Source organism: Pelophylax lessonae (genome assembly GCF_965119305.1).
Source record: "Pelophylax lessonae genome assembly, chromosome: 3".
NCBI classification, from domain to species: Eukaryota; Metazoa; Chordata; class Amphibia; order Anura; family Ranidae; genus Pelophylax; species Pelophylax lessonae.
Window position 1 is genome coordinate 288,201,514 of NC_138770.1, and position 24,660 is coordinate 288,226,173.

Genomic DNA, 24,660 nt, shown 5'->3' on the forward strand with positions numbered 1-24,660 from the left:
CAAGAACAGTCACGGAGTTGTTGTGAAGCCACTCCTTCGTTATTTTAGCTGTGTGCTTAGGGTCATTGTCTTGTTGGAAGGTAAACCTTCGGCCCAGTCTGAGGTCCTGAGCACTCTGGAGAAGGTTTTTGTCCAGGATATCCCTGTACTTGGCCGCATTCATCTTTCTCTCGATTGCAACCAGTCGTCCTGTCCCTGCAGCTGAAAAACACCCCCACAGCATGATGCTGCCACCACCATGCTTCACTGTTGGGACTGTATTGGACAGGTGATGAGCAGTGCCTGGTTTTCTCCACACATACTGCTTAGAATTAAGGCCAAAAAGTTCTATTTTGGTCTCATCCGACCAGAGAATCTTATTTCTCACCATCTTGGAGTCCTTCAGGTGTTTTTTAGCAAACTCCATGCGGGCTTTCATGTGTCTTACACTGAGGAGAGGCTTCCGTCGGGCCACTCTGCCATAAAGCCCCGACTGGTGGAGGGCTGCAGTGATGGTTGACTTTCTACATCTTTCTCCCATCTCCTGACTGCATCTCTGGAGCTCAGCCACAGTGATCTTTGGGTTCTTCTTTACCTCTCTCACCAAGGCTCTTCTCCCCCGATAGCTCAGTTTGGCCGGGCGGCCAGCTCTAGGAAGGGTTCTGGTCGTCCCAAACGTCTTCCATTTGAGGATTATGGAGGCCACTGTGCTCTTAGGAACCTTAAGTGCAGCAGAAATCTTTTTGTAACCTTGGCCAGATCTGTGCCTTGCCACAATTCTGTCTCTGAGCTCTTCAGGCAGTTCCTTTGACCTCATGATTCTCATTTGCTCTGACATGCATTGTGATCTGGAAGGTCTTATATAGACAGGTGTGTGGCTTTCCTAATCAAGTCCAATCATTATAATCAAACACAGCTGGACTCAAATGAAGGTGTAGAACCATCTCAAGGATGATCAGAAGAAATGGAAAGCACCTGAGTTAAATATATGAGTGTCACAGCAAAGGGTCTGAATACTTAGGACCATGTGATATTTCAGTTTTTCTTTTTTAATAAATCTGCAACAATGTCAACAATTCTGTGTTTTTCTGTCAGTATGGGGTGCTATGTGTACATTCATGAGGAAGAAGAATGAACCTAAATGAGTTTAGCAAATGGCTGCAATATAACAAAGAGTGAAAAATTTAAGGGGGTCTGGATACTTTCCGTACCCACTGTATGAGGAAACTTTATTATTATTTTAATTTTTTTTTATTGGATACGTTTTATAGCAGAAAAAACAATTGGATTTTTTACTTACCGTAAAGTACAGTAAGTAAAAAATGCCATTTTCTCTTTAGTTCATTGACGGACACAGCTCCTCATCTTCTTGACCACTGGGACACCCCAAAGCAGTGTCAAACATGAGGGGTGGGAACAGCAAAAAAAAAATTCCCAAGACTAAACTGTAGCCAACCAGGTAAAAGGAACTCAACCAAAACAACTGGAACCCACTTGAAAAACAAAACACACCCAAAGAGGGAACAAGCCGCCTAAACAGCAGCCTACAAAACCTTGCAGCCAAAAGAGGCATCTGCAGATGCCAACACATCCACTTTATAAAATTTTGTGAAAATGTGCACTGACGTCAAGTAGCTGCCTTGCACACCTGTATTACTAATGCTGGATGACGAAAGGCCCAAGAAGCACTGAGCGCCCGCATAGAGTGCACCTTCACAGCAGGTAAAGGAGGAACCTGACCCCTAATTATATAGGCCTGAGTCACCATCTGTCTGATCCATCTAGAAATGGTCTCAGAAGAAGCGGATAGTCCTTTTCGAGGCCCATCCCTAAGCGCAAATAGTGAGTCTGACTTCCTAAAACACTCCGTAGCTGCCAGGTACACCCGATTAGCCTGAACCAAATCCAGGGAATGCAACGCAATTTCCTTAGGATGTTTTGGCCTTGGACACAGAGAAGGCAACACAATGTCGTCATTCAGATGGAAATCATAGACCACCTTTGGAAGGAACGACAGACGGGGCGAAGAACCACCTTATCTTTGTGGACCACCAAATAAGAAAATACAACTCTGGGATAACATAAGCAGGGGAATCTCTCAAATTTTTTCAAAGGGAGGCTTCTGTACGCTAAATGTACGCTTTCCACGTATGATGGTAGATCTTCCTAGATGTAGACTTCCTAGCCTTCAGTGGTGTGGCCCAGACAAACCTCTATCCTTAAGCACCTGGCTTTCAACAAGTCAAGCCATCAAAGCCAATGACTGTAAAGCAGGATGGAAGATTGACCCTTGGGACCACAGATTCTCCCTGAGAGGTAGTCTCCAAGGGGCGTCGGCGACCAGCCACACTAGGTTGGTGTACCAAGACCGGCGAGGCCAATCCGGGGCCGCTAGAATGACCAGAATTCTTTCTGCCTCAATCCGCGCAAAAGTTTCGCCAGAAGCTTGAGAGGAGGGAAAGCGTAAATTAGACGATACTGGTCCCAGGGGGCAACCAGCGTGTCTGTGGCATCCGCTGGCGGATCCCGTAACTGTGCCACAAACCTGTGCACCTTCCTGTTGAGCTGGGATGACAACAGATCCACCTTGGGGGTGCCCCACCAGAGACACAGCTGATGAAACACCTACGGATGAAGGGACCGCTCCCCTTGGTCCAACGCCTGCCGACTGAGATAATACGCCTGCCAATTTTCCACCCCTGGAATGTGTACGGTGAAGAGGGCTGGAACAAAACGTTCTGCCCACCGAAGAATGCCGGCTACCTCCAAAGGCAGGGGGGAGCTGCTCACCTTCAAGGTCACGGCGTAAAAGCTTAGCCCACTCAGTCAGAGTTGGTGACACCAGGGCAATGGTGAAGACCGGTCTGAGAGCTGAGCTGGCCACAGTGAACATACTGCGGGCCACAGCCTCTGTCTTTCTGTCAGCTGGATCCCTAAAAGCCGGCGATTCTTCTACCAGAATTATTGTTGCCTTATTCACCCTGAAACCCGGGGGATCCACCACCGGTGGAATAGTCCACTTCTTAAGGAGGGACTATTCAAACGTCCCACAAAGGGACGTTTTAGACATTCTCACTCTTTTGTGACAAATCTGTCAAAATAGGAAGGAAACAGAAAAACCTTTGTGGCTCTAGACGGCTTGTGAGTGCCAAAGGGAACCGGGGGCCTCCGCCACAGCTTCAGCTGCGTCCTCCGTTTTTAAAGTCTCATGCACAGACACAATCAGTGCATCCACCAGTGCCTTTTTGTGCGTGGCTACAGGAGTGGAGGAATCATCCTCACTATTTGAAGGCCTCCTGAGGGCGGGCAAGGGAAGGCGGAGGACACTTTTTACTACTCCACTGCCCAAAAACCACCTCTATCTGGGACACAAAAGACTCTAGGACCGCCTTCAGTGCATCAATGGATGGTTGGGACCCGGAGGGCCCTGCAAGCTCTGAGGGAGTCAGGTGGGGAAATGTTCTCCAAGGACTCCATGAGGAATAAGGGTACCCAAAAACACCGCCTGGTCGCCAGCTACAGAGCACCCCCCGATTCTGCAGCAGAGAGAGGGAGAGGACACCACCAGACTTACCACCCCACCAGGCAGTCACCGACAAGCACCAGGATCAAAGCACTCCATGTGTGGCATCCAGGAAGCAAAGAGGCTCAGGGGATAAGGAGGGGCTCCCACAGCTAAAATGGACGCACAGAAGGCTTCACTGTAATGGCCGCCATTCAATTCAATGCCGGACTAAAGCAAAATGGGCTACACAAACAATAGGCTACAACAAAATTGCAGACCTGCGTGGCTCCTAGGGAGCCAGAAGGGATTCCTGGGCCCATGCAAGACACAGAGCAAGAAGGGGGGGGGTGTGGCAGGAGCCTCCAACCAGATACAGCCCCCCCACAGCCGATCACCCGGTCGCTGGTGGCGTACACCCCCTCCCCCATCGCCAGTACAGCACCAGGGGGTAGGCAGACCACCATACAACCCCAGTATAGGTGGAGGGGGAAAGGGGGGCAGAGAGGGGGGATAAAAATGACCCACAGGACCATCAGACTCAAGGGGGGGGCCTAACGGGAAGGAGGGGAATCCAGGGGTCCGAGAGTCCCAGGGAGGGGCCCACGTCCACCCCAAAACCCTCCAGGGGGAGAGGGGGGACAGCTACTCATCATACCAGGAACCAGATGGGCAACCGCTTCAGACAGAACCTCCTCATCATTCGAAATGGGGGGCTGTCGGCCAGGAGGAACGCTGCGACGCAGGCCGAGACCCGGTCATATGTGACCTCGCGAGGCGTTTAACTCGCAGGCCAGCCCCCCCAGTGGGGCTGTGTTGCGGCCTAGCGTGGAGCTGAGGTCTGTGCGTGCTCGCTGGCCAGACTGGGGTGACCACTGGATCTAGATTATTCAGCCCGTCGCCCAGTCCGGCAGTTGATTGTAGACTTCACAGGAAAAAAACAGGAGAAAAAAATCGACCTAAAAAGAAACAATTGCCAGGACCAGAGATCCCAGTAAGGAATTGAGTACCTATAGCAGAGAAGGGGAATATACCTCCTGGGCTCCCCCATGGGCATTGCCAGACATTTTTCTGTCTAGTGTCCTACTCCTGTAGGAGACAGTATAACCTAATGGTCAAGAGGATCAGGAGCTGTGTCCCTCAATGAACAAAAGAGAAATATATATATTTTTTTTTATTATTAAATTGTCAGTCTTTGTTTAAAAAAATAAAACCGCAAAAGTGATCAAATACCACCAAAAGAAAGCTCAATTTGTAGGGAAAAGGACATCAATTTTATTTGGGTAAAGCGTTGCACGACCGTGCAATTGTCAGTTAAAGTAATGCAGTGCCGTATCGCAAAAAAAAGCCTGGTCAGGAAGGGGGGGGGGTGTGGGGGGGGTAAAACTTCCGGAGGTTAGGTGGTTAAAGGCTCCTTCACAACAGCACATTAATGGGCTGTTATTGTTTTTTTTTTGTCCTCAACTTTATGCTATATACGCAGAGATGTATAGTAACTAAGTAGAACTACTTCACTACTGTACTTAACCACTTAAGCCCCGGAGGATTTGGCTGCTAAACGACCAGGGGGTATTTTGCAATTCGGCACTGCGTGACTTTAACGGACAATTGCGCGGTCGTGCGACGCTGTACCTAAACAAATTTGGCGTCCTTTTTTTCCCACAAACAGAGATTTCTTTTGGTGGTATTTGATCACCTGTGCGCTTTTTACTTTTTGCGCTATAAACAAAAAAAGAGCATCAATTTTGCAAAAATAGCAATATTTTTCACATTTTTTTATATGAAATTCCCCCCCAAAAAAATGTAAAAATCAAAATTTTTTAACATTTTCGGCCAATTTGTTTTATGCTTCATATGTTTGGTAAAAAAAATCACAAAAAGCGTATTTTGATTGGTTTGCGCAAAAGTTATCGCGTTTACTAACAAAGGGAAAGATTTTGGTAATTTTTGTTGTTTTTTTTTTAACGAGTAATGGCGGCGATCTGCGATTTTTTTTGCGGTACTGCGACATTGGGGCGGACAGATCGGACCCTTGACTGACATTTTTGACACTTTTGGGGTTACCAGTGACATTTCTACAGTAATCAGTGCTATACATATGCACTGTTACTGTAAAAATACACTGGTAATGAAGGGGTTAACTTTATTTGGGAGGGAGGGGCTGTGTGTGTCCCTAGGGGCGTGCTTTCTACTGTGATTGGCTGTGGCTTGAGCTGTAAGGACACTGATCAACGGATCTACATAGTAGATCCGTGTGATCAGTGTCTTTACACCGAGGAGAATGACAGGCAGCTTGTTTACACAAGCCGCCTGACTTTCTCCCTCTCCCCCGCCGATCGCAGAGTGGCCGGCGGACATCGAGTCCGCCGGTCACACGCGCGGGGGGGTCCGTGACCACGCGGGAGTGCGCCTCCGGGGGCGCGCGCTCGCTCCCTAAACCCTCACAAGCAAGCGACGTAGACCTACGTCAGTTTGCCTGTGAGGGGCTGACCGCCGACGTAGATAGTCGTGTGGCGGTCGGCAAGTGGTTAAGTACCGTAAGGCGGTATCTGTACTTTCCTAGAGTAGAATTTTTTTCTCCTACTTCCACTTTCACTTCACTTCTATTTCAATACTTCTACTCCGATATTTTTTTTTTGTGCTGCATAGTTACTCGTTACTATTATAAAAATTACCACTGCCAGAACAGTAGATGGCAGGTTTCATGAAGTTCAAAACATGTGTATTATCAGCGCATACGAAAATAAAAGTTACTGTATGTATAAATAAAAGCTGCATTTGAAATAATAAAAAACAATATGATGTTCAAACTTTTGACTTCTTTATTTAATAACTACATAACACAGTACTTGTACTTTTACTTTCAGTACTTGAGTAGCAATTTTATTTTCAAAACTACTGGTACTTTTACTATCAGTACTTGAGTAGCAAAATGTTTAAAAAAAACTACTTGCAATACTTAAGTACAAAAAATGTTGAATACTTTAGTACTTCTACTCAAGTCACTTTTTGATCGAGCACTTGTACTTTTACTCAAGTATGGGTTTCGAGTACTTTATACAACTCTGTATATACGACACGTGCTGTAAAGCGTCAGGACGCGTTACAACGCCTCAGAAGTGGGTTTTCCAAGCATGCAACATAGTCTGTGTGAGGTCGTTGTATTAGGGACACATTGGGAAATACTGGTGTGATTGAGCCCTAATGTCTGTTGTCACTGACCAACAAGTCTGCAGCAGGTAAAGTCACAAATTGTGAGCTGCTACTTGTTCCACCTCAGACACTCAGAAAGAAAGTATTCGAGTCATTGGAACAGCATGGCGGTCAGGGGACTTTTCTAGGGAGATTTCCAAGTGACTGGAGTGGACACAATTCTTCCTATAGGAATGTAATCCCTACGGGAGAATAGAGCAAAGTCACCACACATCAGCACGACCTAACCACGCCCCGCCCCCTCCTGTTTGGGTGAACCTGCAGCGTGCTGGAAGCTAGGGGGAACTCACAGTTCACACGCCAAAACACGGGGAACGTTTTTCCTGTTACACCCCTTGTGGTTTCTTGTGTGTTTCCAATTTGATTCCGGGCACGTGTTTCCTTTCGCAAATTCTGTGTGACAGGGATGGGGAAGAAAAAAGCAGCATGTGGTTTGGGAAGATCCCTGATCCGAGACCGAGCTCAGAGCCAGAGGGGGCAGCGGGTGAAAGACTCCTGGGTAAGTGTCTCCTCTGACACGTGTGCCTGATAGAACATAATACCCCATAATATTCAGGCTGCCTCATTCCTGCGGGGTTGTCATCCTCTGATATGTGTCTAATGGGAGCATATTTATCATGACACCCCATTTTATATAGGCTGTCTCATTCTCTGTGAGGTTGTCACCCTCCTATATGTCTCTGATGGGGACTGATACATCATGGCACCCATTTAAATCTAGGCTGCCTCATTCTCTGTGGGGTTGTCACCCTCCTATATGTCTCTGATGGGAGCATATTTATCATGACACCCCATTTTATATAGGCTGTCTCATTCTCTGTGAGGTTGTCACCCTCCTATATGTCTCTGATGGGGACTGATACATCATGGCACCCATTTAAATCTAGGCTGCCTCATTCTCTGTGGGGTTGTCACCCTCCTATATGTCTCTGATGGCAGCATATTTATCATGACACCCCATTTTATATAGGCTGTCTCATTCTCTGTGAGGTTGTCACCCTCCTATATGTCTCTGATGGGGACTGATACATCATGGCACCCATTTAAATCTAGGCTGTCTCATTCTCTGTGAGGTTGTCACCCTCCTATATGTCTCTGATGGGGACTGATACATCATGGCACCCTTATATATAGGCTGTTTCATGCTCTGTGGGGTTGTCACCCCCTGACATGTGTCTGATGGGGACTGATACAATATGACACCCCATTTTATCTAGGCTGTTTCATCCTCTGTAGGGTTGTTACCCTCTTTTTTTGTGTCTGAAAGGAGATGAGGGAGGGGGTTGATGGAGCATGAACGCCCCTTTATATCCAGGCTGCTTCATCTTCTATGGGGTTGTCACCCTCTGATATGTGTCTGATGGGGGCTGGTACATCATGACACCCCTTTATTTTTAGGCTGCTTCATCCTCGGTGGGGTTGTCATCCCCTAATATGTGTCTGATGGGGGCTGATAGAACTTGACACCCCTTTTATATTTTTGCTGCCACATCCTTGGTGGGGTTGACATCCCCTAATATGTGTCTGATGGGGGCTGATAGAACTTGACACCCCTTTTATATTTTTGCTGCCACATCCTCGGTGGGGTTAACATCCCCAAATATGTGTCTGATGGGGGCTGATAGAACACGACATCCCTTTTTATTTAGGCTGCTTCATACTCTGGAGTTGTCACCCTCTGATCTGTGTCTGATGGAAGCTGATACATCACGGCACCCCATTTTATCTAGGCTGCCTCACCCTCTGATGTGCGTCTAATGTGAGCAAATAGATGACACCCCTTTTATATTTAGGCTGCCTCATCCTCTGTGGGGTTGTCACCTCCTGATATTCCCCAGACAGTCCTTTTTGTCTTTTCAATAACAAGCTGCATTTTAAGGAATTGTTTATTCACCACAGTCAAAGTAAAAAAAAAAAAAAAGTTGCATATAATCCTAGGAATGGAAGCTAAAGTATAATGGAGAAAATTTGTAAATGGTGCTGTGGAAACCCTTTAGCATTCTGTTGGGCCTGCACGCTGAAATTGACGGTGCTTGCACCCGATTCATGTATATATCAGAGACTGGTACTGAGGTCAAAGTGTCCATATTGGGCCCCTCTTTCTCAGTGTGCTCCCTTCCTGGTCACTGCACCCAACACACAGACACATGCATGGCCAAGGATTTTTGTACTGGCGTGGGTGGAGTCTGATGGGACCTGAAAGATTAGTTCCACATCAGGTCATCTTTCCTTTTTGATTGATGCGGTTAAGGGATGAGCTCAGGCATGTTTTGACACAAGTCTAAACCTGATCGAGCTTTCCCACCTGAAAGCTGTCAAAGCCAATAGCCATTCATAGCTGGCGGAAGCATTCCCTGCAGCCGCACGTATATAAGGGGTGTGAATAGGTGCGGCTGTGGGATGGGGAATTCCTCTACAGCAGTGGTTCTCAACTCCGGTCCTCAGGACCCACTAACAGGCCAGGTTTACAAGATAACTGAAATACATCCCAGGTGATAGAATTTCCTGCTCGGTGATTGCAGTACTCTAGTCTGCATCTCCCCAAGGTAATACATAAAATCTGGCCTGTTAGTGGGTCCTGAGAACCACTGCTCTACTGACTACCATTGGCTTTGACATCTTCCCAGTGGGACAGCTCAATTGGGTTTGAACACACCTGAGCTTTTGCCAGTAGGCAGATCTGTAGGTGATATTCTGTCCAGTCGTGACTTTCAAATCCACCCACTGCCATCCACTGTCAATAGCAAGACAGATCTGATAAGGGAACTAGTCTCTCAGGCTTTGCCCACCCAAGAGACGCTGTGGCCATGGGGACTAGTTCCCCATCAGGTCTGCCTTCCCTGTGAGCTTATTTTTCCACATTACAGCTGCGGCATGTCCCTGAAAATAACCTAGGTGGCAATCAAAGTATTTTCTACTCTTTGCTAACTTTTCTAAAGTGTTTTATATAGAATGTACATTTTAAATATTCTGTAACATTATTCTTTATAATGTGCCAGAATTAGGTTATTCCTACATGTTTCATCTGCACCCAGAGGTGATTTTCTGCAGCATTGCTATGGTGAATGTCTGTTAATATCCTGGGTGATATTTCTCTTAAAAGAATAGATGGGACAAGAACTACCTGGGACCTACTACAATTCTCAGCAGATTCTGACACTGCACATGCAGCATTTCATTTTTTCCCCTGCCTGAGAACATATTCCGGGTCTGATGCATCATACATATGTGGTTGGGTAAAGAAAAACAGCTTTACAGACATGGTGTGAACAAGCTCCAGGCCCACTCAAGGGAAACTTTCTAATGAGTTAGCACGCCACCATTTGTAATAATTGGCCTTGTCTGCAGAGATGGTTGTAACACTCTTTCAAGCTGTTTAGAAACAGCCAGATAAATGCAAACAATGCTTAAAATCCTTAAAGCTGAATTTCAGGAATTCAGCCTCTGTGTGAAAAGTGAAGGCATACTATAAGTTAAACCCAAGGATCTGTATGATATCTCCTGGGCCAACTTCTATTGTTTATATCTGACAGGTTTATTGCTCTGCTGAGAATTACAATTGGGGCTGTGAGAGAGGAGAAAGGCACACAGATAAGTTATGTCCTCCCCTCCCCTGCTTATTCAAAGAAGCCTTTGTATTTTGTGAATGTTCACATAATACAAAGGCTTCTGTGAGTGGGCAGCAGGATGGAAGGGATGGGCACAGCAGTTGCAGTGACTCTCCTGTTCTAGACACAGGGCTCAAAAGGATCAGCAATGCTCTCTCGGATCTACAGCAATGGCTGTCTTCCAGGAGTACTATAAAGCTGTCAGATATTAATAACGGAGCTAAGCCCAGGAGGTATCCTGCACCTCCTTGGACTTATCTTATAGTGGGCCTTCATATTTTACAAAGAAACTGAATTCTTGTAATTCAGCTGTAACTCCTAATTGACTAGCCATACATTGCAACCTTTAAATAAATAAAAGCCTTTGTGTGCACCAGAACTGCTTTTTTTCCTTATGTAAGTAAATGGAAAATGCACAAGCAGCTTCAAGCAGGTCAGTAGCACATGCAAAGGAATGTAGAATGAACTCAGAAAGTCAGATATAACCTAATCTCAGATATAACCTTAGTGCATCTGAAAATGTGCTGCTTTGGGCTATGTTTACAAGAAGTAAAGCAGATGCTTGACTTCAGCACAGTTGAACCGAGTCCTACATAGCAGTAGCAGTTGACTGATTTATGTCAATTGTTCCCTGGAGTTGCTTATAAATCCATAACTCCAAGGATCTTGGGGGGATTTTTTTAAAATGGAGCAATGTAATAGAATTTTAGATACCAAAACTGTTTCTGCAAGCAATGCACAGTTAACTAACTGTGCTGACATATTATACAGCTGAGTGAATCTGGGTGTAACTAGTATAGAATGGTATTTATATTAATGCAGAGGCATTATATGCTTGGTGATAATTCTTTATGTAATGGGATGCATTTACAGGTCACACCTACTGGTCTGATTTACTTGTCTCTCTAACCCACATTGTGTCCTTTTGCAGCTGCACACGAGTGAGCTGAATGATGGCTATGACTGGGGCAGACTTAATCTGCAGTCAGTGACGGAACAAAGCTCTCTTGATGACTTTCTTGCCACAGCGGAGTTGGCAGGGACAGAATTTGTTGCAGGTGAGCAAAGCAGTTCTAACAGTCTTTCCAGTAATCTACACTGATTTCCTTGTATAGTACAGAGAAAAAGGCTAGACCTATGCAAATCAAAATGAATAAAGATGAGACTTGATAACTCGTTCTTTTTAAACTTATTAAAAATGCTGATAAAAAGTATTTCTGAAGGTGCTTAGATTTTTATTGCATACATGCAACCCTGCAGTGAAATATGTTTAAACTGATTCTGTCACTGAATAACTCAAAGGTAAAATAAAATGATGCTGTTGGGTATAAAGTACATGCCTGGACTAGTTACCTGGTAGTGAGGATTGCTGCTCTATCCTGCTCCCCAATGCGTTCCCATTAACCATTTGCTATGCTGGACAGCCTCAATGACCAGAAAATTCAAATAGTCGCGCTAGTAAATGCAAAAAATAAGTATACAAAAGGTAAATTTCGAGACAAACACTCGCATAAACATGTAGGTGATATAAAAAAAATTGATTTAGAAAAAATTGTGAAAAAAAAATTGTTACTAAAAATAATAAGGTCCATGTAAATATAGACACTGAAGGATTCCTTAAATGACAGTTCATATAGTGTTCCGCCACCAGACACTTGAGTGAAGAATCCCTCTTAAACCCACTACATTATTAATAGGGGTGCTTACCAGATGATGTGGACCTTCTATCACTAGAAAGGTCTAACAAGTTTAATAGTAGTGGAGGGGTTTCCCTGCAGTTCCAGCTTCCCACTAATGGTGGGGGGGGGGGGGGGGGGTCTTCCTAAGTTTGTCAAACTCCAGCTAATCACCTCCAGGACAACCATGACAACAGCTGTGAAGATTGGTATAAAGCAGAGGAAACTTCAACATTGTGATACCATATGGGCTACTTTATTAAAATAGTATGAAAATGCACTTTAATTCCTAAAGTTAAATAGCAGCCTTGGTCTAAAATTGGTAGTTTGCTGGTAAACAAGCAAAACGCCCTCACTTTCACGATCGGGGAGGACAAGCTGACGTCATTGCATCTTGAGACTGGAAGTGTGGGTGTTTTGTTTGTTTGCCAGCAAACTACCAATTTTAAACCAAGGCTGTTATTTTACTTGTGAAATGTAAGAGCATTTTCATACTATTTTAAGATATCACACTATTGAAGTTACCTCTCCTTTTATATCAATCTTCACTGGCATTGTCATGGTTGTCCTGGAGATGACTGGCTGGAGTTTGGAAATGAAGGAAGACCACCGCCCCCCCCCCCCCCCACACCACCATTAGTGGGAGCCTGGAACTGCAGGAGAACCCCCTCCAATCACTCTACCCCTTAGAGCTATTAAGCTTGTTAGACCATTCTAGTGATAGAAGGTCCACGTCATCTGGTAAGTGCCCCCATTAATAATGTGGTGGGTGCCACAGAGGGATTCTTCACTCAAGTGTCTAGTGGCAGAACACTTTATGAACTGTCATTTAAGGAATCCTTCAGTGTCTATATCAGTGATGGTCAACCTTGGCACCCCAGATGTTTTTGGAACTACATTTCCCATGATGCTCCAATGCATTGCAGAATGCATGAGCATCATGGAAAATATAGTTCCAAAACATCTGGGGCGCCAAGGTTCACCATCACTGGTCTATATTCATGTGGACTTTATTATTTTTAGTTACAATTTTTTTTTTCTTTTTTTATATTACCTACATCATGTTTATGTGATTGTTTATTATTTGTCACAATATTTACCTTTTTTGTTAACGTATATTTCGCATTTACTAGCACGACTATTTGAATATTCTGATTTGCACTATGTTTATATCACATGGTTAGTCGCTGCTGTTATTCTCGTATTACTGATTTTAGTGCAGTTTATGAATAGATAGCCTCAGTGACCAGTAGGGATTTTCAGGTGGCAGGATAGGGAAGAGTAGGCTTATTAGAATGGGCCTGAGACACTCGTACGACAGGTATCCTATGGGCCTGCAATTTCTAGCTAACAGCAGGTGTGTGTGTGTGTGTGTGTGTGTGTGTGTGTGTGTTTTTTTTTTTTTTTTTTTTTTTTTTTTTTGCAACAGAGTTGATGCAGAATTTGGAAACTAGTAATCATTTCATCTTATGTCTGTTATAGTGTACACTTGAGATAAAGGAGAACAGTTTGAGGTTATGTGAGAGTTTGCTTTTATTTTTAACCGAAAAACCCTGTATGAATGAAGGAGGCAAACATCCATCTGCCCTTCCTCCATTTAATTTATGGAAGCAATGGTATGGCTTCTATGAAAACAGGATGCTGGGTGGAAAGGCCAGGCATAGTCAATACTTTGTTATTGACTTGGAACAAGCATGCAAAGTGGGAGTGTTGATTTTACAGGCTACATGCTTGTTCTGATTTAGTAAACTTGAAGTATTAAAAGAGCGGTAGTCAGTTAACTTGCAAAAGAAGGTCGGTAACTGCAACTTCCACAGTTCCAAGCCTGGTACTAGGTTTTTTTTGTTTCTTTCAACCCATTGGGCTGCGCAAAAAAAGCTGTACTAACAAAAGCGATGTTAGTACTGCAATCTCCCCTGCTGACCACCCCCAACAGAACATGCTTATCAGCGCTGGTCACCTGGTTTTCCAGCATGCCTTTTCGATCAAAGCCAGCTGTGAAGCCAGCTTCTGTCCGACATGGGTCGAAAGTTGGCCGGTTCCTGCTGAACTGACTGTTTTCGGCTGATTTTTTGCCATCAATTTAAAGTATGTCTAAAGGCAAAACATTTGCCTTTAGACATTGCTATTTCCTTCTGAATAGATTAGGGGAAGGTTAAAACCCCTGTTTGGTATGGGTTGTGTTTTTTTTTTTTTTTTTTTGCCATCTGCGTCCTATTAGGGAGCTTTCCCACCATTGTTTCCAGTGCTTTACAACAGTGTTAATTTCGTTGACTAAAACCGACTAAAACGTTTTAGTCTACTACATTAACACAATTTTAGTCGACTAAAATACGACTAAAACAATTCAGATGACTAAAATACGACTAAAATGGCATTTTAGTCAATAGACTATAACTAAAACTAAATTGAAATTTGCTGCCAAAATTAACACTGGTTGCATGCTCAAAGCTTAATACCATAAATAATAACATATTCGATTTTTCACTCTAGGACCAGCAGCAGTATATAATGAGTTTGGAAATTGTAGAGAAATGCTTAAATAATGCATTACAAATTACAATTGAATGAATGAATGAATGAAATACACCCATTCGATTATAGATGACTAAAATGAGTTTTAGTCGACTAAAATGAGTTTTAGTCGACTAAAATGAGTTTTAGTCGACTAAAATGTGTTTTAGTCGACTAAAATGTGTTTTAGTCGACTAAAATGTGTTTTAGTCGACTAAAATGTACTGGAGTTTTAGTCGACTAAAATGTACTGGAGTTTTAGTCGACTAAAATGTACTGGAGTTTTAGTCGACTAAAATGTACTGGAGTTTTAGTCGACTAAAATGTACTGGAGTTTTAGTCGACTAAAATGTACTGGAGTTTTAGTCGACTAAAATGTACTGGAGTTTTAGTCGACTAAAATGTACTGGAGTTTTAGTCGACTAAAATGTACTGGAGTTTTAGTCGACTAAAATGTACTGGAGTTTTAGTCGACTAAAATGTACTGGAGTTTTAGTCGACTAAAATGTACTGGAGTTTTAGTCGACTAAAATGTACTGGAGTTTTAGTCGACTAAAATGTACTGGAGTTTTAGTCGACTAAAATGTACTGGAGTTTTAGTCGACTAAAATGTACTGGAGTTTTAGTCGACTAAAATGTACTGGAGTTTTAGTCGACTAAATATGACTAAAACACTTGCAGAAGACTAAAACTAAATTGAAATTTGCTGCCAAAATTAACACTGCTTTACAAACAACCAGAAGTGATAAGGAATCTTACAAAATGAGAGACCTGTTCTTAGATAGTTGTCATTGGAACAAATGTCACCATAAGTAAAAGTACCCTTTGTTTAGGTGGTGGCACAAAATATTTGGATTTTCCCTCCCTTTCAGACCAGGAACAGTGGTCACCAGGACAGAGGGATTCTTCGCAGTAGAGACACACAGCAATTTAAACCTGGCAGAAGTTCTACCCTACTCCTTTAAGCGTGGTGAAAATCTGATATTAATGGTGTTAGCAAAGCATATTTTTTATTTTACTGAATATTGATATTTCTGTGTTCTACTTTTTCTCAGTCTTTGATATAGGTGTCACTAGCTTGAGGTATTCTTTTATATTAAGATTACAAGGTCAATATATAACCGTACGTTAGGTTTGGTGAAATGCATTAAATTGAGTCTCTATTTTAAAGCAATTAGGCTCCTATAGTCCTTAGCTCAGGCTGCAGCAGTGTCCGTGGCCAGCTGCTTACAATTTCAAGGGAAAGAAATGTTCTGATGTTAGAAAATTGTGCAATCTGTCTTTCTTAAGCACCTAGACTATCTGCAGACACTACTGCACTTTCTCTCCCTTTCTATTACTGTGTATCCTAAATCTCACATGTGTTAATGAAGCCCCTGAAAATTTTTACAAAAAGTAATTGTAAGAATGTTTAATCATGCTTGCATATCTGACCGTTTTCTGTTATCTTGTTGGTTTTAGTTAGATTTTGTGTACAGAAAAAAATGTTAAAAGGACTTGTTGCCCATCATTCACACTTTTTTCTCTATTTTCTTAATGGAGCTTATCCTTCCTTTTTTCTTTTCTAGAGAAACTGAATATTAAATTTGTCCCAGCTGAAGCTAGAACTGGTCTGCTAACATCTGAGGAGTCTAACAGAATCAATCAACTCCATGAAGAGTATAAACAGTTTCTATGTATTCCAAGGAGGTAGGTATATGATCTGAATCATTGGTGTTTGTTTATGCTACAGACAGATGCACTTTTTTGTTCAGATGTTTAAAAAGTATTTTGTAGGTGTAAATGTTTCTTAGGGTTTGTACCATCCATATGTATTTGGGCTATGGAGGCATTATAGCTGTGTGAGTATTCAGAATGACGTAAACTATTTCTGTTTTGTATTTTACAATTTAAGGCCATGCTGGGATGAAAATACAAGCGCAGAGGATCTACAGCTAGCAGAACGGGATAACTTCTTGAAGTGGAGACGCCAGCTCGCTACGTATGTAGTTTTATCATGGGGCAGATACTTGGCTGTAGTAATCCTTCTGAAATAGAATCTCAGCTAAACCATAAAATACATATGTGAAATGTTTTACCTGCCAAAAGGATTTATAATTCTTTCCATCCAATCCTCTGATTTGTACCCTTGCATAGCCAGGAAGGTGCACTAATGTGACTTTTTGTTGTCACCTGCCTAGTCATCGGATTGTGAAAACTGCATTGTTAACCACTTCAGCTCCGGAAGGTTTACCCCCTTAATGACCAGGCCTTTTTTTTTTTTTTTTGCAATTTGGCACTGCGTTACTTTAACAATTGCGCGGTCGTGCGACATTGTACCATTAAAAATACAATTGATGTCCTTTCTTTTCCACAAATAGAGCTTTCTTTTGGTGGTATTTGATCACCTCTGCGGTTTTTAGATTTTGCGCTATAAACCAAAAAAGAGCGACAATTTTTAAAAAAAAAAAAAAAAAACTTTTACTTTCTGCTATAAAACATTCCCAATGGAAAAAAAAATGTAAAAAATCTATTTTTTTTTTTCAGTTTTAGGCCAATTTTGTATTCTGCTACATATTTTTGGTAAAAAAAAAAATCCCAAAAAGCGTATTTTAATTGATTTGCGCAAAAGTTATAGCGTTTACAAACTATGGAATAGATTTTTGGACTTTTTATTTTTATTTTTTTTATTAGTAATGGTGGTGATCAGTGATTTTTAGCGGCACTGCAACATTGCAGCGGACAGATTGGACCCCTAACTGAAATTTTTGACACTTTTCAGGGACCAGTGACATTAATACAGTAATCAGTGCTAATATGCACTGTTACTGTATAAATGACACTGGCAGGAAAGTGGTTAAATGTAAGCCTAAATGTGCTTGCTAACTGTGGGGAGGCGGGGCTCTGTGACAGGCATACAGAGATAGGTGTTTCAGCTTAGCTGAAACACTTGATCTCTGTCTACCTGTCTGACAGAAGAACCGCCTGCTTTGTTTACATAGGCAGGTAGCTCTCCTATCTGTTTCTCTGAAGGTCGTGGGAGGCTGGCAGCGATCGAGCCCGCTCCTCCTGTGGTCTGACTCGTGCTGGGTCTAATCGCAGTGGGAGCGTGGTTCCATCGTCCCACGTGCACATAATCACTTAGATCTGCGTGATTATGTGCAGTCAAGCCGCCCTGCCGCAGTAAATCTGCGTGGGGCAGTCGGCAAGTGGTTAAATGGTCAACGTCTGCTTTTTTTCTTGTCTAAGCAGCTCCCTTTGCCTGAAAGCACGCTGGCTTGCTAACGTTTTGTAATAGAACAGATTCATGAATTTCCAGTTTCAGTATAACTGATATGAGAACATGTTTCTTACCATTATACTAGTAGCTATTAGAATACATTTATTGGATACATGAGTGGACTAAAGGATGCTGTTTTACTTTTATCCATTTATTTATTCCACCATAACAGACTTGAAGAAGAGAAGAAGTTAATTCTCACACCTTTTGAACGCAATCTAGACTTCTGGCGTCAGCTCTGGAGAGTTATTGAAAGAAGGTAATGTTACTCTGTGAAATAAAAGTGCTTGATATTGTTCTTGTAGGAGGAGGAAAAGTGTAATTGTAAATGTAAAAGGAAAAAAATATTTTCTTTGCTAACAATTCCAAAGACCACCTGTCAATTCTAAACTATCCAGCTTATGAATAACTTGCTGCTATGTGATTTTGTGTACAAAAACTCCAGTTTGCCTTTTGATCAATATAAAGAAGATGCTGAAACCAGTTGAGCACAGACTTTGCTTGATCAGCTTCTTCTCCGACTACAGCAGTCAGGGATTGAGAGTCCTGAAAGTGTAAAACTGATCACTGTATACCCACCAAAATCAATTTATCAGGTGGGCAGCTGTCAGGAGAAAATAAATAACTCCCAGCTGCTACATCATCAGCAGTAAAAATGTTAAAAATACAGCAGAGAAATTGTAAAGCTGAACTCCTGGATAAGCAAATATTGTCTAAATACAAGAAGAATGTGTATTCATACTTTGAATCTTGGTGTGCTCAGTGTATTTTCTCCAGATTTGTGCAGCAATCCAGTGTGAAACTTTTCCTCTGCGGGAGCTTCCTGTACTAAAGACCAGTCACCACTGACTGCTCTTTCCTTCCATAGAATCGGGTCTAGTTTTCTGCAGGCAGCCTGTAGGGAGTGGACTTGTTAAAGTGGAGTTCCACCCATTTTTGGAACTTTAGATCTATGTAATCCCCTTTAAAATGGCTTTTACCAATGGAAACTTTTTTTTTTTTTTTTGCTAGTAAATACCTTAATTTCGGCTTTATTCCTCCTCTCCTCACTTCCTGGTCCGATCGGCGATGACGTCATTCGGCGATCCGCAGTGTCTGCTGGGATGTATTCTATTCCAGAAATCTCGCAGTAGCTGTATCTGTACTGAGCCGTGCCTGCCCCGCCTCCGCCCCACCTCCGCCTCGCCTCCTCTAATTGAGTTGCATTGTATGAATGTATTAAGGCTGTTCTCTGCCCCGCCTCCGCCCCGCCTCCTCTCATTGAGTTGCATTGTATGAATGTATTAAGGCTGTTCTCTGCCCCGCCTCCTCTCATTGATTTGTAAGAGGAGGCGGGGCGGAGGCGGGGCAGAGAACGGCCTTAATACATTCATACAATGCAACTCAATGAGAGGAGGCGGGGCGGAGGCGGGGCAGGCACGGCTCAGTACAGATACAGCTACTCCGAGATTTCTGGAATTGAATACATCCCAGCAGACACTGCGGATCGCCGAATGACGTCATCGCCGATCGGACCAGGAAGTGAGGAGAGGAGCAATAATGCCGAAATTAAGGTACTTACTAGCAAAAAAAAAAAAAAAAAGTTTCCATTGGTAAAAGCCGTTTTAAAGGGGATTACATACAGCTATGTATTCCAACCTATTAAAAATGGGTGGAACTCCGCTTTAAGTCCCACTCACAGCTTCTCTCTGTCCGAGCTGTATGCACAGCACACTGATGTCACAGCTACTAAAAATGAATATCTGGATTTGCAAACGTATTTGGTGTTCATAAAGTTGATTTATATATTTTGTGACTATTGAGGAATCTATTTAAATAAAAATGTGTGCTTGTAGTTCTGCTTTAAAGTAAATTGGGGAAAACTCTGATATTAACAAAGCTGCAGTGTTTGCTAAATAGCATTTTTAGTCTTCTGGGTATTTACACATGCTGCTTGGAATTGTATATTTTTATATTTTTGACCTACTTTTATTTAGGAAGAAAAGCAATATTGTTACTGCAGTAAGTTTTTAGCTTTGACAAAACAAAAACAAGTTGCTTTTTTTTTTTTTTTTTTTTTTTTTTCTTTTTCTGGTTTTCGATCTGATAATTTTAAACTCAGAAATTACTGGGATAGTAAGTAATTTTCACTTAAACTGGCAGCCATGGTTGTAGTCTGATGCAAATATGCATATACTGTATTATCAGTGTTTTTTTTTTATTGGTTACTACACAACCTTTCTCCAACCCCCACCCTCTTGCCTTCTCCCCCTGGCTGCCATTCTCGCCTTAACAAGAATGACATCTCCAGTGGTCTGAAGCCTCCTGGGATAGGGAGGGTGGACCCTCTGGTGCATCACCAAGGGTCCGGACTGCCTGAACATGGAAGAGGCACTCGGATCCTGATGTCAGCAATTAGGGCAGCATCGCAGGACGCAGTGTGTGACCACAGCAGGGCCATTTGCAGCAGCACAACACTGGATTTGCTGCGTGGGTGAGTGTGAATTGTGCTTAAGACAATTCAAAAAAGGTAAGAAGGCAAAAAAACATGGGAAGGTTCTTTTTTTTTTTAAGCACTGTAGTAACTAGGCCTTTTTCTTAAAGCGGTAGTAAACTCATTCATAGCATAGCATTTAAAAACATGAACACCAGTAACATGTCATTTTCAATGCAATTGAGTGAAAGCAATCAATTGCACGTTTTGCTAACCTGTATTATTTCATATTTTATGTGCGGATTTCTTGAAAGTACAGCGCCGCCATCCTTGCTGTGGTTTTCTCCTTTAGAACGCTGCTTTATTTCCGCCCACAGTACGAGTATTATTCCCGAAATCCCGCGCATGCGCAGTAAATGCCGAAACCAAGCCTCGTTTTGGTTTCATTCACCATTTGGACATAGTGGAGAATTTTTTTAATGGGGGAAGGTCGTAGTCTCGCGGGAGCACGGGGCTGACGTCTAGGAGAGGAAATGACGCAGCCCTGCAATAGACAGTGAAATATTCCGGCAAGCTAATTATCTTGCCGGAAAAAAATATCACAATGAGCATGCGCGAGTGACGTAAATTACAGCAGCGATCTAAATCGAAGGAGAACGGCTGCAGTGAAAGGCAGGGTAAAAGGTGCGTAATAAAATACTGACACATGTCATTAGGATACTGCAATGTTGTAAAATCGATGATACTACCGCTTTAAACATGAGATGTATTTTAAAATGTGTTCTTACTGGAAATTCTATCTGTGATTTTTCTTTCTACAACAGTGATGTAGTGGTACAGATTGTGGATGCCCGAAACCCGCTCTTGTTTAGGTGCCAGGATTTGGTAAGTTAGTTTCCTGGATTGACATCTTTCTTCCATTGCTTTCTGTTCATTGTAGAAACCTAAAAGAAAAGAGGAGTTGGTATTGATGCCACGTCTTACTGGTTTTTTTTTTTTTTTTGAACAGCTGGTTTGTAATAAAGCTTATCCGAATCCATGCCTAACAAGCATAATTATTTGTACTTTTGAGTCATCTACTAAAATGGAAGATTAGTTCTTTTGTTTCCAGTATCCATCTGAATTTTTGCAGAGGTTAGATTTTACTTGGGTGCACTTTGTGCTCTATCTTAAAAGGTCACTGGTACTGTGTTTCATTGACTAACTTCTGAATATAATGTTCATGTGCTATTCTCCACTGTATTAAAAATGTTCTGTGCTTTGTTAGAAACAGAATTCCTTCTCTGATTTTGCACTAGTCTAGTTGTGCAGGTCCAAAATTACAGATATTAACATAGTACTAGCAAATCTGAGTGTGTTCCTTAAAAGGCTCAGAATGGCGATGTTAATCCTAATGGAAGTTTTTTTATTAACAGTCTTTCCACATACAATTTATCAGTGAGAAGCGCACAGATTTCTAAGATCGATCTCCACTAATGTTTGTTTTTAGAATTTCACACTAGCTATACCTCAGCAGTGTCCTAGGAAAGGATAATGTTTTGTACAGGGAGGGCAAGGTATTAGCCATGGAATATAGTTTTAGGGACTGCACATATTTGGATTGGTTTGTGTACTGTCATTTGCCACAGTTTCTGTCCCTGCAGCTACACTAACCTTCACCAGGGGCACAACAGGTCACAATGTCAGAATTTATACTAAAATTTTCTCAATTTCTTCAGGAGCATTATGTGAAAGAAATAAGTCCGCATAAAGAAAATATCATCCTTATAAACAAGGCGGACTTGTTAACAACTGAGCAGCGTCAAGCCTGGGCAACATATTTTGAGAAGGAAGGAGTAAAGGTTGTCTTCTGGTCAGCCTTGGCAGAAGGACAGAGACTTGCGGAAGTTGTCACGGTAGGCTACCTGATATTTTTGACATGTATGTTGCCCCCCCCCCCATGCTAACATTACAGCCTGACAGGACTGTACACATTTTTATCTCGGGCTGCAGGGTTTACCAGGTGGAAATGTCTGTCATACTTGCCCATTGAGTTCAAGCAGGTCACGGTTGCAGTGCATTGTTTTTTATTTATGTATTTGTTCACTACAAACTCTCTTGTTATACCTCTGGATGGCAGTTGTAATGCATTGCATTTGTGCTTTTTGCTAACATTCTGTATGCTCTTTAGCAGGGTGCTGAGCCAGAAGATGTGATGCAGGATGATGATGATGATGATGATGATGATGATGATTCAGATGAGGAAGACAGTGAAGATGAAGAAGAGTTAAGTGACACGCAAGCCCAAATTGAAGATCCTAACCAGTACAGCTCAAATGATGAGTATGAGGACTGTGAGGATGATGAAGGCTGGCAGACATGCTCTGAAGATGCAGAGGGGGAAAATGAAAGGATCTTACCAGACCCGGAGCCTAGAAGTACTGAACCAACAGAGGTCCATAACTATAGCCACTTAGTGCAAAGCGATGAACTGCTGGAGATCTTTAAATCCATTCACACAGGCAATAGGGTTAAAGAGGAACAGGTCACCGTAGGACTGGTGAGCAGTCTTTTTTTTTTTTTTTTTTTTTTTTTCCACTATTTTTTTTATCTTTAGAAGATTTATCAGTAATTTAAGCAGTACTAGATTGTGATTGATCCCGATTATCCGACTGATGGTCAATATGAAAATATTTAATTGTATTTTCTTTCAGAATAGTAGTGTGGTTTTATATATACAGGTGCATCTTAAAAATTTGAATATCAAAAAGCTAATTTATTTCAGTAATTCAATTAAAAAAGTAAAAATCCTATATTCTATAGATTCACTACTCAGAGTGATATATTTCTAGTGTTTTTCTTTTAATCTTGATGATTTAGGCTTACAACTAGTGAAAACCCAAAATTCAGTATCTCAGAAAATTACAATATTGTGAAAAAGTTCAATATTTTAGACTCATGGTGTCACATTCTAATCTGCTAATTAACTCAAAACACTTGTAATGGTTTCCTGAGCCTTTAAATGGTCTCTTTCTGACAGTCTGTGACACCCTCCACAAGGAGGGTAAGTCACAAAAGGTCATTGCTAAAGAAGTTTGCTGTTCACAGAGTGCTGTATCCAAGCATATTAATGGAAAGTTAAGTGAAAGGAAAAAGTGTGGTAGTAAAAGGTGCACAAGCAACAGGGATAACCACAGCCTTGAGAGGATTGTGAAGCAAAGGCCATTTAAGAAATTGGGGGAGATTCACAAGGAGTGGACTATGGCTGGTTATCAGAGCTTCAAGAGCCACCACACACAGATGTATCCAGGATATGGGCTACAACTGTCACATTCTTTGTGTCAAGCCACTCCAGAACCAGAGACCATGTCAGAAGGTATCTTACCTGGGCAAAGGAGAAAAAGGACTGGACTGTTGCTCAGTGGCCCTAAGTCCTGGGACTTTTTGGATGAAAGTAAATTTTGCATTTTATTTGAAAATCAAGGTCCCAGAGCCTGGAGGAAGAGTGGAGAGGCACGGAATCCAAGTTGCATGAGGTCCAGTGCGAAGTTTCCAGAGTCAGTGATGATTTGGAGAGCCATGTCATCTGCCAGTGTTGGTCCACTGTGTTTTATCAAGTCCAGAGTCATCGCAGCCCACTACCAGGAAATTCTAGAACACTTCATGCTTCCCTCTGCTGACCAGCATTATGGAGTTGCTGATTTCATTTTCCAGCAGAACTTGTCACCTGCCCACACTGCCAAAAGTACCAATACCCGGTTTAATGGTCATGGTATCACTGTGCTTGTTTGGCCAGCAAACTAGCCATACCTAAACCTTATAGAAAATCTTTGGGATATTGTTGAGGAAGATGAGACCCCAGACCCAACCTGGGCTTCCATAACCAACATTTTCTTTATGAAAATTTTTTTTTTTTTTTTTTTTTTATTGGTCTTATGTAATCAAATTTTTTGAGATACTGAATTTTGGGATTTCACTAGCTGTAAGCCAGAATCCTCAAAATTAAAGAAAAAAATGCTTGAACTATATCACTCTGTGTGTAATGAATCTATATATCTGTTTTACTTTTGGAACTGAAGAAATATAAATTGTTTTTTTTTTTTTTTTATTTTATCTCTTTGGCCATGTGACTTTTGCTGTGCTTGGACCATGCTTTTACATATTCATTAAGTATCTTTATTTGTAACAAATATTCAAAAGCAGAATTGATGCCTTGCTATTTTAATGGTCCTTTCACATGGGCCTGTTGACTGATGAAAAACAGTAAATGGATGTAAACAGATGATTATCCGTTTTGTGTCCATTCAGGAAGCGGACGTAAACATACGGCTAATTTTTGCATTGGCTGTTAGGAGCACCCACCGACGTCCTAACAACCATGACTCATCCCTGCTGTCAGAGGGGAATTCTCTGTTGACAGCAGAATGTAAACCCTCGGACAAAGCACCTTGTCCCCACGTTGATGAGGACAAGGGCCTCTTCCCCCAATACCTTAGCCTGAGGCTTGAAGAGGGTGC

The 24,660-nt window shown here is 42.2% G+C and overlaps 1 protein-coding gene across 1 annotated transcript in view; it reads left to right on the plus strand.

The window, feature by feature from the left end:
- The first annotated feature begins 6,997 nt into the window (after positions 1 to 6,997).
- LSG1 (large 60S subunit nuclear export GTPase 1) overlaps positions 6,998 to 24,660 on the plus strand; it is a 36,358-nt gene continuing 18,695 nt past the window's right edge. The window contains exons 1-8 of the mRNA XM_082248894.1: positions 6,998 to 7,193; positions 11,234 to 11,360; positions 16,061 to 16,181; positions 16,387 to 16,473; positions 17,924 to 18,010; positions 20,989 to 21,049; positions 21,883 to 22,059; positions 22,335 to 22,703. Of these exons, the coding sequence (XP_082105020.1) occupies positions 7,101 to 7,193; positions 11,234 to 11,360; positions 16,061 to 16,181; positions 16,387 to 16,473; positions 17,924 to 18,010; positions 20,989 to 21,049; positions 21,883 to 22,059; positions 22,335 to 22,703 (1,122 nt within the window). The 5' untranslated portion in view covers positions 6,998 to 7,100. The remainder of the gene's footprint in view (positions 7,194 to 11,233; positions 11,361 to 16,060; positions 16,182 to 16,386; positions 16,474 to 17,923; positions 18,011 to 20,988; positions 21,050 to 21,882; positions 22,060 to 22,334; positions 22,704 to 24,660) is intronic.